General features: G+C 45.0%; 1 protein-coding gene across 1 annotated transcript; it reads right to left on the bottom strand.

Moving 5' to 3' along the window:
- Nucleotides 1-10,931: 10,931 nt before the first annotated feature.
- slitrk5 (SLIT and NTRK like family member 5) lies at nucleotides 10,932-13,556 on the bottom strand. Its single transcript, XM_076152484.1, has one exon. The coding sequence runs from the start codon at nucleotides 13,554-13,556 to the stop codon at nucleotides 10,932-10,934; it is 2,625 nt and encodes an 874-aa protein (XP_076008599.1).
- Nucleotides 13,557-14,817: the final 1,261 nt, after the last annotated feature.

Raw genomic sequence — 14,817 nt, 5'->3', positions numbered from 1 at the left:
GAGCCATTAGCAGTTAACATTCCGTCAGCAGAAAAGGAAGAGTAATCTGGCTTCACTTTGCTGTTTGTCACTACAAGGAACCTGGTATAACCTCTCCCGGCCTTTGTCTCACTAGCTCCCCCCTCCCCCCAGGCTAATTTATGAGACACAGTAAGTGTAGATGTAACTGTAAAAGCCTTCACGTGTGATCCTTCCTTCTGCCCATAGCTGGATTATAAGAGTGGGTTGCTGACAGAGAGCGATTCTAAGCCTTTAAAACTTCCTGGCAGCAGAGACAGTGTCTAAATGACAATGTCAGCCTGAAGCCAGTGGCTGGGCAGAACCTTTTAATGCCGGCCAATTAAATGCTCTTTTATTTTCTCCTTTTTATGTGGAAAAAAAGAGGCCTTGCTGAGGTTACATCTACAGTGAAGATGGCTGTTTGTGCCGGGGGAATGTACATTCTTTATCACGCGCCACCTTCTAAAGCGGTTTCTCCTCATATAATACTGTTTCAAAGTGTCCTTCAACAGAAAACCTTACTTCCCCCACAGTCACACCCTATTTCCACTTGGTTAGATTGATTCCTCCCTGCTAATGGTTTAATTTTGCCGTAATTCAATAACCGCGTTCTCCCATGATACCTTACATATTAATATGGAGACTATAATGACGCCCTGACGGTTAGATGAGTTGGGAACCTCTGGTGGTTTAATTTGGTGCTAATTCCTCCTGGTTAACACACTTTAACGCGCCAAATGAGATCTAATGCGCAGCGCCGACTTGTCTCCCCCGCTGTTTGCATCATTCCTTGCTTTGAGTTAGCCACCTGGAATTATTGGTTATTAGTTTTCAGTGGTAAATATCAAAGAAGGAGGATTGTGGATATGAAAACGGTTTTGGGTTTGTCAAGACGAAAGAAAGGAAGAAAAAGATTGCACGTCGCTTTGGATAAACGCATCTGCCAAATGACTAAATGTAAATGCAACAAACCCTTGGAAAATTACAATCTCAATGTCTCTACAGACAAAGGAACCATCAATCCAATCTTAAATCTCCATGTGAAAGCCTCAAAGTGCTCGATTTACAAATAAGGCGAGAGAATGAAAGAGAGTGTCTGGCTTGGAGTTGGTGTTTAACCCTTTGTAGGAACAGCTAGTCAAGACAGATGATACAGAAAGCTATAGAAACATTTAAAAAATGTTAAAAGGAGAGAAGTAAAGGGGAAATAATGCAAAATATTTCAACGTTTCCTTGAAAAGTAATTGTCTTGAAAACAATTGATACATCTCAAATCAAGTCCTTCACTTCACAGGTTTAGCAGAATAACTCAAAATATCGCCCCAAAAAATGACTTTAGAGTCATAACCAAACTTATTCCATGCACATTCCACTTCAATCATGAATGTGAAAGGCTTTAAATTAAGGAGTCTGTTCCAGATGAATAAAAAGCTTAATTAAAGAACGATGCTCGACTCCAGAGGGTTTCGAAGGCTCGGCAAGTGTACGAGGCGGAGTTCTGGTGTGACAGCAAAGAGAGAAAGATGCTTTGCAGAAGTGAAATTTACTTCTGAAATGGTGCTGACCTTTGGGTTCTTTGCATAGAGGGAATATCAAAAGTGTCTTTATGTAGAAATCCATTGAAGCAAGATTCAACCTCAGCTAAACGTAATAAAATGAAGGTTTAAACAGCTGAAGGTCAAACCGGGCAGGAAAAATAGGAAATAACTAAATCACTGCAAAGAAACGTGGAAATTAAATCAATTAAATCAAATCAAAAAAGGAATAGTAATTATGAAACCGTTCCGAGTTGTGTTGTGGGCCACAAGGGGCTTCAAGGGTCAACAAGGTTGATAGATGTCACACAGTTTGAGAACTGCTCTGTTGAAGTGTGCACCGGGTCAAAGCAAAGGATAGTGGCCCATTAAAGCAAGGTTTTACTCGACTTTCTGCACAGAATAATAATAGTAATAAATGTATTAATCTTAATTAAAAGAGAATCACGTATCAACGTCTATATTATTCTGTGGCACCGGCAGTACACGTACCACAGTTTGAGAACCAGGAAGCCGCAATCTTTTGAGTCGAAAACTCAACTAAAGCAAACATTTGACTTTAAATGGAGGTTGAAAATGCTGAAGGTCAGAATATGCAGAAAGAGAAAATTATAGATCAGGGCCAAAACACAAATTTTATGAAATTATCTTAAGAAAAGCAGAACCTATTGAACTTTTCTAAACACATTCACTTTGTATTTACCACAATTACAGAGCTTCCAAGGAGTTCAGTTGCTGTGATTCACTGCAGAAGGTCGCACAGGTGCTTGAACATCTTCTTTTGATGTGTATAAGTGTGGCAGGTCAAACCAATACGCCACCATCTTTGTGTGTCAATCAAAAGCCAGATTTTACTTTGTTAGTGCATAATGAAAGTTTGAAGCCGGTGCAAGTCAGAATGTGCAGCAAAAAAGGAGACTTAACGTAAAAGAAGTGGCGGCCAGGCACAGCCCCATCCATATTCAGTCATTTTCATTACGCCGCGTGAATCTGGAGGCGCGAGGCGGCGTAATTATACTGCACCTTCTGCACAGCGTTTGAATCAATGGCGGCCACGTGAAGAAACAATATGTCACATGGCAGACGAATGAGGCTGACACGGGCGGCGGCAGAGGCAGAGGCAGATCCAGAATTATTTAGCATCATGAACGAACACAACAACCACCCGCTGCTTTTCTCTTCTTCTGCTGTTTGGGATCATGCCGGAACAGCACACACACACGCGTCTGACGTCACTCCGAGAGGCCCCTACGGTTTTTCACACCCACACTCTGGCAACTTCAGCTTCGCTATTGTCCAAACACCAGCGTCCTCGGAGGAGGACGGAATCGTTTTCCTCATCATTACAGCACATTCTCCGCCATTAAATGAGCGCCCCAACTTCATCCTTTCACAGCCAGTCTGCATCTCATGAATAAGCCCAAACACAGTTGGGTTTTGGAATTGTCTTCTGCTTTTTCCTTGTCAGTACTATTCAGAGCAATTTTCAATAGCCACATTAGTGTGTCTCTCTCACGAGCGAGAAAATGAGTTTTCCTGCCTCCCACCATTTCATTATCTGAGCGATCTCCCAGAGCAACGTCTAATTCCTTTAGCGAGGCCGCTGCCTCTGCATTCAACCAGACTCCTCGCTGCACTTTGGAAGCAACGGAGATGGAAACAAAATGGGGACAGCAGAGAGGAGACAGAGAGAGAGAGGGGCGAGAGAGTGTGTGTATTTTTTTTTTTACAGTAAATCAGAAACCTGTTAAGCATATGTACATGCGTGCGGGTGCAGAGACCTACAAAGAAGAGTGGAGGCCACCCACGTACGCCACATCCCTGTCGAGCTCTTTCAAACCATCAGTTTCACAAACACACACACACACACACACACACATGCAGCGCCTCCAGAGAGACAGAAACACCAATTTTGTCGACAACAATAGGCTGTGTAATTGCTAACCAAACTAAAACATGTGTCCTTTTTGGGAGGGAACAGAGAGAACCTGCAGGGCAAAACGATATTTCAGCCACAGGTACATTACATTACAAGGCTCCAAAAAGCTGCATGTGTGTGTAAATAAGAGCTCAACCACGTACGCTAGTTTAGAGAAAGAAATTAAAAGCTCATCTATCCTTAAAAGGAAAGCAAGACGCAAACGCAGAAAATCAGTGGTTTAACCGAAGCACCACCATCACCACTAAATCAAGCACACATCAAATCCTTGTTTGTGCAGGTTAACATCCTAAACCAAACCCATTCAATTTGCTGATACAAAACAGCAGGACGTGCTTTACAGCTAAAATACTTCACAAAAAAAACTGCTCAAATCCTAATCATATCCTTGAATGGAATCCATAAAATGACTTAAAAAATACCACATTTTACCACAAGGGGCAGCGACACCTCAACGGACAATAGTACAGTGAAGAAATATCACAAACAAGCTTTTTTACACTCACTTGAGGTGGATTTTGTAGCGAATGAATAAAGAACTAATTCATGAAGCGTAGAAATAATGGAAACAGAATTTGTGGTTATGTTCGAATCTCAATTTTGTGGCCTTTTCAGCGTTTGCTTGCTTAAACCCTTTCTTGACATAATCAGTACAAACCCTGCCAAAATCACCTCCTTGCTTGAATATTCTGGATTTTGACAGCAGCGTTGGCCGACTCGACCTCGCCCGTCGGTAGTCAGCGCTCAGAAACATCATCATTCCCTGACAGCAGCTAGCGTGACGTATGGTTCTGCATTGTTCATGTATCACTGGTCTCACCAGCTCTCTCTGCTGTGTGATGACGCACAGGAGGCGGGGAGGGATGGGGCACGCGTCCAAACACACACAAACACACACACACATACGCAGACATGCCCGCACACAAACACACTCGGCCGGACAGGCTCTAGTTAAATGACTTGACACGGTGAAGGAAGCCATACATCAACCTGTTGTTTTTTTGGCGCCGTATCGCCGGGCTCGGCTGGGGAGTCGGTAATGCTGTGGTCGCCATTAATCAAACGACAGGGTTACTGCGGCTACGGATCAACGGGTGCAGCAGCCGCAAACAAACAAACAAACAAACAAAACTGGCCTGATGAATACGAGCAGGCCGCCCGGTGGGAGCAGAGGGCAGGAAGGGGCGGCAGTGAAGCCCAGACCAACATAAAACAAAAAATATAATCAAACGACACACTGCAGAGCACACACAGACACACACAGACACATACAGACACACACAGACAGACACACACACACACACACACACACACACACACACTTTCCTCTGCAGCTACACACACAAGCTCATGCCTGAAATATCTTACATAAAATAAACACTACACATGTCCATACAGCAGTGTGTATGCGTCAGGTACATCATCCACAGCTGACAGCAGTGCTGTCTACATGTATTTGCCTGCCCAGGGGCCCCCTATCATGGTCAGCCCCCCCCCCTCCCATAGTTTAGTTTAGTTTAGACATATAACACCTCAACTTCTTTATCTTTTTTTAATTTTTAAACACATGCACTCGTCTATACTTTGAGCTTTATGCAGCATTGTTGTGGTGATCAAAGTGACCGAAAATTAATCATTCAAAACATGGAAATTGTGTTTTATTTGCTGACTTTGAGGCATTAAACTCATTTCAATTTCAGTTTCAACCAATCGGATCCTATTTAAAAAACAAACATAATTAATGTAAATTTGAATGTAAAAATTAGTAAAATCAAATGTTTGACTGTAAAAATCACCAGCATAATTAAACATCTACATTATCTTATTAGTGACAGGATGTTTATCATATTTGAGATTTTTGAGGGAACAAAATAATGCCTATTTAACACATACGAATAATAAACAAAGATGGTAATAATAGTAATGATAAACACAAACAAAAAAGCACAATCTTCCACCCATACACACCAAATGATAAGAGTTCATCACAAAAGCAAGCAAGCAGGACAATTGATCGTGTAAATCAATAATTAATGCCATTTTAAGTATCCTGCATTTTCTGTATCAAAACAATGAAGAGTAGAAACTAAAGAAACGAACACTGAAGCTCAGCGTGTGGGCTTCTCGTTGCGACAGATGGCCGCAGAGTCTGGTTTGTTTTGTCTTTTTTAAACGCAGTCGGTGGATTAATTCTTGAAGTTCATTCAACACGCAGGCTGCAACTGATAAGACTGGAAACTTAATTAGAGATGGAAAGGTTTCTAGTTTGAATTCAAGGACAGTAAAGCTGCATTGTTTGGTGAAGTGACATAGAGGATTAAAGCTTCAAGACAAGTCGAAATTCAAAATGTCAGACTTCCTGCTTTTGAAAATGGTGGGACAGAATTGTAATGTTCCAGTAGAAAATTCTAACAGTAAGACAAATACAGCGCCTGAGTCCTTGACCTTCCTCTTACACATAAGCGGGTTGTCATAACGACGCCAATTCAGATTCCAAGAAACAGAAGCAAAAACAGAAATGGCGCACAAAGGAAAGTAAAAAACTCATCAGTAATTACCGAGATGTTGGTTCGAGAGGGGAGGTGCTGTGTTGTGTGTGTGTGGCATGGGGTGGGGGGGCAAATATCGGTTGAATGCTGATGAACATTTGAGCATTCCTACATGCCTGAAGGAATTCCATTAACCACTCTGATTAAAGTAATCATTGGAGCCATCGGTGCCTGTCAGATGCCATCCCTGCCCTCTCAATTACCCAGATCTCCTTGAACTCAATTGCTCACATCATCACGGAGAGCCGGGTGGCAGGCAGGCAGGCGGCGTGGGATGAAGAGGCATCGCCAGCGGGGGGTCGGCGAAGCAACGCTGGAGCATATGGAATGCGTCCACCCCCTCTGTTTGTCTCCCGGATATGGAGGGCACCCACATATTAGCCTAATTATCATTTACGCATATTGTTGCCAGGGCGCAGCCTAAATGTGGGACGTGAAGGCGCGCACGTGTAATAAAAGTATGTGTCGGTTGTGGCAGGGCGTGTGGCAGATGGCTGAGGGAGGGTTCAGGTACAGTGTCAGTGAAGTTGTCAGTCATAATCAGAGATGCAGAACTGACATCCAGATCATGGTGAGGAGATCCAACTCCACCAGTTTGCTACAGTGATGTTTTCAGTTGGTTTGCAGTTCATATGAGGTAGATGATTGATTTGATTCTGTTGAACAGGTAAAATATGCATTCCCAGATGTTACAAATGCTTAAAATAACATCTGTCGGGTGTCATTTCCTCTTATTTCTCTGCATATAAATGTCAATAAATGCATAGTTTGAGCTACAATTTGACTTGGGACTTCATTACAAAGACATGAATGCTTTGCTTTGCATCATTAAAGCTGAACAAGATCCAACACGAGATTCTGAACGCACACAAGGTAGTAATGCCTAAGTGGGAAAAGCACAGAAAATTTCACTTCAAAAGCCCCATGAAGATATGATGAACAGCAGATTATTCATGGGATAACGGTGAAATCTGATGGTAATGTTGACTTATTTGTTTTTAATGGATAATCACAGAAAATTAACCGTTTGATTCAAATTAATTTCGACCCAGATTTGATGCCGTCATGCCCCCTGGAAATTTATCATTTTATGGATAACTTCCACTGCTACTGAGCCCCCTGAACAGCTCAAAATTAGACAATTCTGAAAATAAATGAGTTGAAATACTGTAAAATAACTTCTCCTCCTGCAGGAAAATGTAATAACTTTGTTGAGAAAAATGCTGGAATGATGGATTTGACCGTGACAGGCGAAAGCTGGGTTATTGGTTAGATTAATCAGCAGTCAGACTCAGATCACATATCCTTCTTATACTTCAAGTGTGAGTCATCTAACAAGATGTTATCCAGAGTAAATTACAGTTATATCAGGAAAGCAATTTTTAAAACCGATGACGAAGTGCGTCCTTTCTCGACTCTCATGTATAATTGTTTCACAATATTTTCTTACGTAGTTCATATTACCAAGCTGCTTCCCGACAGATAATTCCGCCAACATGTTCTCTCTCTCTCTCTGTCTAAACGACTCATATCCTGCTAATTCAGAGTGTGTTAAAATAGCCTGTTGGCCTGGTATTTTCAGTACGCTGGTTAGAAAATAATTGCCTGCCAACTTGAGGCCTGCGTGACCAAATATAGCCGAGCGATGAGCTGCTACGACGTGCCGGCTCGAACGGACATCGCGTTCCATTCGATTACGTCTAAAAAAAAATAAACGTGCGAGGGAGCAAACTCTCAGAACAAACTTCACCAAACACACTTTTTCAACCTGAGTGCCGCTTGTTTGAGAGACGTGTGTGACAGCTACATCAGCAGCGGCATGGCACTTTGCGTTGCATCAGTCAACGCCCGTGTCGGGTCTCTCACGCGGGGTTCAGCCGTGTGAGGCAGAGGGGCTCTCGTGTGGCGTGACGCAACAAACGCAGGAACATTTCACCTCGGAATTTCTACTTTCTGAATACAAATCCTGGCCAACGCTGGGGATTGCAATACAGGGTGATGGGTGACGAACGACAGTCTTCCAGTGTGTTACAATCAAACGGACACAGCACACAGAAGAAGACTCCCCCCCCCCGGTAAAAGGGCTAGAAATGGAATGATTCAGATAAAACATAATGAATCCTCTGCCACTTCTCCATGCTTCCACTTCTGTTAAGAACCAAAGCCCATTGGCTGATTAAAACCATTACTTTGACTGACACACACACACACACACACACACTCACGCACACACACGGCGTGAATTGAGAACATGGCGGAGTCATTCATCCGTTACTTTAGGACAATGTGCTGGGTCATAACAGTGAAGCAGCTCTCATGATTGGGGTTTGGTAGAGCAATGGACACATAACACATAACACACACACACGCGTACAGTAATAACAAGCCCATTTGGAATGCATGATTCAGTGATTATGTAATTGTGCTCAAGCAGGTTTTTTTTTCTCCCTCTCGAGTTGCATAAACTTCGCCAAATCGTCCTGAAAAAATGGACCATTCCAGGCGGCGAGAGATAAAATCAGCAGTTTGCCACCTGGGCCGCAATCTAAACCCTTCAGACAAGACGCACAGTTACATCTATCAATTTGTGACCAAGAGCGCTGCAATCGACACATTGAACAAAAAAACAACAACATTCCGACCCGCAGGGCACCAACGCCAGAGCGACTTACGCCCGTCTGTGGCTATGATTCACGCCCCCTGCTACACGTATGACACATCCACAGTTACACTGGGTTCCAGGACGCCTCCCATCTCCCAAATGGCGCCTTCTGTTCTCATTCTGGCCCGGTATGAAAAGAGGGGACCCCGAGCAGGGCCCCGCCACTCGCCACTGAGAAGAGGAAGCTGCCATCTCAGTGAAACAGAGCGCAATTACTGCAACATACGGCCCTTAAAACCTAATGGGGGAATCGCTGTAGTCTTAGTTTGGATTATTTTTTTAACAAATTCAAAATCATACCGATGCCTTCAAGTGCATGTCCCCCTCGTGTCTATATATACATTTTTTAATGGTAAAATGAGGAGTAGATTGAGGCTTCTGAGATGGACGGAGCCTTTTGTGTCTCCAGAGAAATCACTGTCTGTCTCTGTTCGGGAACATTGAATTCCTAAATGGTGACGCTGACTGCACACTGAAAATGGTGGGCACAGAACATCCTCTGCATTTTTATGTGCCTGCTTTGCATATTGGATTTAAGTGGGTCAACGAGTGAGCGGCAACGCCGGGAAACATCAAAACAACCCCACTCGTTGTTTTCTTTTAATGCGATATTCCCCGGCACGTAAAATCCATCTGGAAATGACAGGGAATCAATGAAAGAGCAGTCAGAATCAGTCTGGAGACCTTGATTGGAATGCTAAAGCAGCATTTAATTGCAACTCTGATGGCGCTTACATAAATTACCGACTCATCTTTGGCCAGGCGACGACGTCGCGGCTTGGATAATGCATCATCGAGCGGAACGCATCGATTACCACCCTTATTGAGACGCCGGCCGCCCCCTTATGAGTGAAGCCCACACTGTATCTTAATCTGCTTTGATGGAGTCCACAACACAGCTGGGATCAATTCAGACTCTTTCCATCCGATGCATCTGTCAGCATATTTTCTAAATAAAAGCCCTTTCACCTGCAGAATCGCACTTGTTCGCCGTCTTAACTTGAAAATCCTTTGACCTAACCTCCAAATTTGGCTGAGTCACACCACCAAACATCACGCCTTGGAGTTCCCCATGAGCACATTAGGATGAACCTGACATCATGTTTATTTGATGACAATAACATAGTTTGGTCAATATAGTGCAATAAGTGCAAAGCAATCAAAAACAAATAAAGTTGATAAGGGATAGAGAATTTGCGAATGCTTGTATAAAAATAGGTGTTACATTGATTAAAGTATCAGCATTACACAACATAATTAATACTTCAAATATCATTTATGAATTTTGTTGTTGATAACATATCAATTCTACATATTAAGAATGAATACCCATATTCATTTTAATATCATAATCTCCTTTATGATGGCTCGCTCGCCTTCCAATGCCAGAAAAAAGTGCAGGAAAGCAAACAAAGACACTTTTTTTTCACACTCTCTCTCTTTCTCTCTCACACACACTCTCTCTCGTCTTCTTCGAATGACGCAGTCTTTGCCGGACGTCGTCGGGAGGCAGGGGGAGGGGAGCGAGGGGGTGTGCCACCTTCTCAAACCCAAAGAATTAAAAAAATTAAAAATAAAAATAATAAAGCCACTTTTACAATGCAGAGCTACAGTAAAATGAAACTACGAACAGAAGCCTTTTTTTTCCGGGAGGGTCGGTGGCGTATGACGACACAGGTAATATTGATGTAGAATCAAAAAGTTTTTGAAAAGACATGGCAGATTATATCAATAAATACTTACTTACAGACTACAGCAGAAAATAGTCCTACACAGTTTTGATGATCTGCTGTACAGTGTTTTAGTCCAGGAGTGATTCTTTTCTCTTTTTTTTATAAACATCTCTTTTTCTGATTCACAATTATACCTTTATGTATGGATATATTCCTGAAAATTAAACTGGGTAAGGTTTGACCTGTACACTTACATTTTTGTGTGTGTGAGTTTGTGTGTGTGTGTATGTGTGCATGTGTGCATCTGTTTCTTGTTGTAATTCAATCCTTCGCCCATTATAGAAAAATAGATTTTGCATCGGAGCAATCCTGTTCGTCGCTGTATCCATTCCTGCTAATGTCACGTTTTCAAGAAATAACAATAAAGATTGTTCGGCACACCCCGGTTTGTTTTTTTATTCCTTCCTCGTCTGCTCGTCGGTGTCGTTCAGCCTATAGACTGAGCTGCCGCCGCTCGGAGGGGAGTTGTGGAGAAAACGCTTTGTGTTACATTTACGCATCCAGTGTTTTTGCTCAGAACTGGCTAAAGGTGGTCTGTTTCTCCAGAACTTCCAGGTAATCAGGCTCAGACTGCAGTTTAGCTTTTAGCTCCAAGTACTCGTTCCTGTTGGGCTCAACGTAAACAGTACTGGGCGCCGTCCCGTACAGCACCGTTTCCCTTATCCTCTCCGGGTGCAAGTACTGACGCCTGACATCGAAATTGGGGTTGTACGTGTACGACACGGGCCCCGTGTACTTGTACTCTAAATTGGCGCCTGCGGGGAGGGACGGCATCGGCGGGTGGGGTGACTGCTTGTCATGCTCGAGAATGCCTCTGAAAAAATGGTCGACGTCCGGGACTGGGGAGGGGTTCTCACGCGGCTCAATGGTGCTAACGCTGTACGAGGGGCTCCTCATGGTGCTGCTGTCCCTGTCCTCATCCGGGTTACTCCTGTACGTGACCTTGAGCTCGTGGAGGTCACGGTAATCCTCCACAGTGTTGCCCTCCCTTGACCTATAAATGGGGTTTTTGCACATGTGACCCATAGGGTGTGGGATGTACTCGTAGACATGGCCAGCTGGGGCCTTAACTTTGGGGCCAGAGCGGTTGCTGTAGAGACTGTACTGCAAGTTGAACGAGCTGACGTCAGAATTGTTGGTGCTCGTGCGGTCGCTCTGGGACTTTTTGCGCCTTTTCATCACGACCACAAACAGCCCCGCCGCCACAAAGACGGACATGATGAAAACCAGCAGCAGGCTGAGGATAAGGACGGAAAGGGGCACGGTGCTGCTCGGGGTGTTGAACTTCTGTGGGGTTTCCGTAGTGAAGGGCCTGTCGTCCATGGGCTCGTCTGTAGGGGGCGTCGGCGACACATAAACGTCAGAGTAGTCTGGACACAGCTGCTCGGACTGGATGGAGCGCAGGTCCATGCCTGTGTGGCGCTTCGGCGTCTCGCACACGACCTCATTAACCACAGTGCCTGCGCTGAGCTGCTCCAGCCATATCTTCATCCCCACCATGTCACAGGAGCAGTCCCATGGATTCTCAAACAGATCTATCTGCACCAGCAACTTGAGCTGATCTAACACACCACTCACAGGCAGGTTTTGGAAGTGGTTGTTACGGAGATTAAGCCGAGACAGGGAGAGGCTGGAAAAGACGCCTCCCGGCAAGGTTTTCAGGAGGTTATTGTTGAGGAACAGCAGCTGGAGATTAGTAAGGTAGCGGAAAGCGCCAGCTTCAACCTCTCTGATTTTGTTGTACTCTAAATAAAGATACTGCAAGTTCTGCAAACCAAAAAACATTTCTCCTGTGAGCCTGTCCATGAGATTACCATTTAAGTACAGCCTACGCAGATTGGTTAAATCCCCAAAAGCTCTGTCGTGGATAAGACTTATCCTGTTGTTTCCCAGGTGAAGCAAATCCAATCCAATGGCGTCAACAAAATCTGATCTCCGCACCACAGGGATGTAATTTCCTGTGAGATACATTTTCTTAGGATTGTATGGCTTGGGTTTTAGATCAGAAATGCTCTCAATCTTTCTCTCTTGGCAGTTGACATTTAGCCCGATTTCAGATATCTGCAGATTACACGTACAGGCAGTGGGACAATCCAAAGGCACAGGAGATTTGGTCTGAAAAGCAATGATGGGGCCATAGTTGTAAGGGTTGCCAGGTATTCGAGAGGTGGGCTTTAACCTAGTTCTGTTAAACTGCCGTGTGCCCTTAGTGGGCCTGGAGGAGGACCTAAGAACAGCTGAGGAGGTGGCGGAGGCCGTCGCAGCAGCTGGTGTGGTCTGGAAATATCCGTTTGTCCCGCTAGGGGGTGCAGGCCTCGCCGTGTCCTCCAAGGGCCTCCTTGGACAGAGTTCCTGCTTGGACACCTCGTCCAGGTCTCGGCCGTGGAGCCTAAACGGCGTCTCGCACACCACCTCGCCCACCAGGGCCGTGTAGGCAATGCTCTCCAGCCAGGCCTTGAGAGCAATGAGCTCGCAGGAGCAATTCCAGGGGTTCTCTTCCAGTTGTAATTCCACAACTTTGTCCATGTGCTCCAGGAGGCCGATGTAAGGGAACATTTTTAAGCGGTTCCCCCTCAAGTCCAAGTGCGTGAGCGGGACATTTCGGAAGAAGTTGGGAGGGAGGGCAGAGAGAAGGTTGTCGTTCAAAATCATCACTGTCAGTTGGTGCAGTTTGCTCAAGGCATTGGGTTCGATATTTGAGATGTAATTGTAATCAATCTGAAGATATTCCAAACTCTCCAGTCCGGCAAAGGTGTCGTCCCTCAGAATCTCGATCTTGTTGTTGTTCAGGTGTAACCGTTTTAATCCCTGGAGTCCATTGAAGGCACCTGAATCGATCTCGGAGATGTCGTTGTTCCCCAAGTGCAGGATGGTCACCCCGGTGTAATTGATGAAGTCGTTGACCGAGAGCTTCTTCAGGAGATTCCCCGTCAGGAGCAGGTGGTACATGGAGAAGTGCACGGGGCTGATCTCTGTCAGCCTGATGATGCCCCGGTTCTCGCAGCTCGCCGTCAGGATCCCTTCCTTCTCCTCGCACGTGCACAGGCTCCGGCAGATCTCCCCATAATTGTCATACATCTCGACCAGCCTCGGAGATGATGCAATGAGCAGGATTATTTTGAGGATCCAGATATGCATTTTTCCTGGGTGAGGGTGCCCCAGCTCACTCAAGCGCGGTACCAGTTTGAGGTGTCATCTGAAAGGGGGGAGGAAGACAGAGAGAGGATGGGGTCGGTTTTATATCATGGAAAGACAGGAGATAATCACACAGAAACACATTCAGAAATCCACTTGTAAACCTGCTGATCATTCACAACACAGAGAGAGAGAGAGAGAGAGAGAGAGAGAGAGAGAGAGAGAGAGAGAGAGAGAGAGAGAGACAGAGAAAGAGAGAGAGAGAAAGAGAAAGAGAGAAAGAGAGAAGACAAGTAGGCCGATTAATGTGTTCATTATGCAGATGTGTTATGTCGGCATTTTGATTTTCCAGCTCTTCAGAAAACAGCCGAGGCAGATGATTCTGACGCCACACTTTAATCGACGATATCATCAAGTTGACAACGCAACTACACACACACACCCGCGGTGGATCGGCCACTGCGCATTTTTCATGGCGAGCCTGAATTACAATCGGCGTCTCTAAGAGAGAAATAAGGATCCTGCGGCCACCGAGCGGAGCGCAGGGCGACAGAGAATAACGACACTGAAACGTTTCCCTGTACGGTTGTGTCAAAGTAACGACGAGGCGTTTTTTAGTCGGTTTATCGAAGCTTCGCCTGCGATCTTAGGCGTCGGAATTGAAAGTGTAGCGTTTTGGAAGATGTTGGGAGAGGCGAGCAACTCCTCACTTACCCCCGCACACCCGACGACTTGGCAACAGTGGCCGGGGGGAGCGAGCTGCCTGATCCGCGTCTCTCCCCGCCGCCGTCCACACACCATGAGGAGGGAGGATTTATGCTTGTGTGTGTGTGTGTGTGAGAGAGAGAGAGGGGGAGCGAGAGAGAGAGAGCGAGAAGGGGAAAATCCCGGCTCTCATACACGGATCGGCCGAGTGAAGCTGTAAATGTTCATCTTTTAAAAAGCAAAACAATGATGACAAAACAAATAAATAAACAATAATAAACCGGCCTGCGATCTAAATTGTGTCTTTAGGCTACGAGGCGACAGTCACAGTCCCGTATCTTCTTCTCCTGCTTCTGCTTCTTCTCCTCCTGCTTCTTCTGCTGCCCACGGGCGAGAAAAAAACGGCAGGAAAGAAAGAGACGGACGCGGGGAGTTGATCAAGAGCAAATGAGCGAGTGTCGCTGATCTCATATCGAATCGCGGATCGAAATCGCATTTTGATGTGGAGTAAATAATTCCATAATCAAGTATTCGGTGAGGCATCATCCGCTATGGAGAA

The sequence above is a fragment of the Genypterus blacodes genome, unplaced genomic scaffold (genome assembly GCF_046128005.1).
Source record: "Genypterus blacodes isolate CSIRO-AG114 ecotype Tasmania unplaced genomic scaffold, CSIRO-AGI_Gbla_v1 ptg000056l_1, whole genome shotgun sequence".
In the NCBI taxonomy this organism is placed as follows: domain Eukaryota; kingdom Metazoa; phylum Chordata; class Actinopteri; order Ophidiiformes; family Ophidiidae; genus Genypterus; species Genypterus blacodes.
The sequence above is the reverse complement of the archived record's forward strand: the minus strand, read 5'-3'. Positions and strand labels throughout refer to the sequence as shown.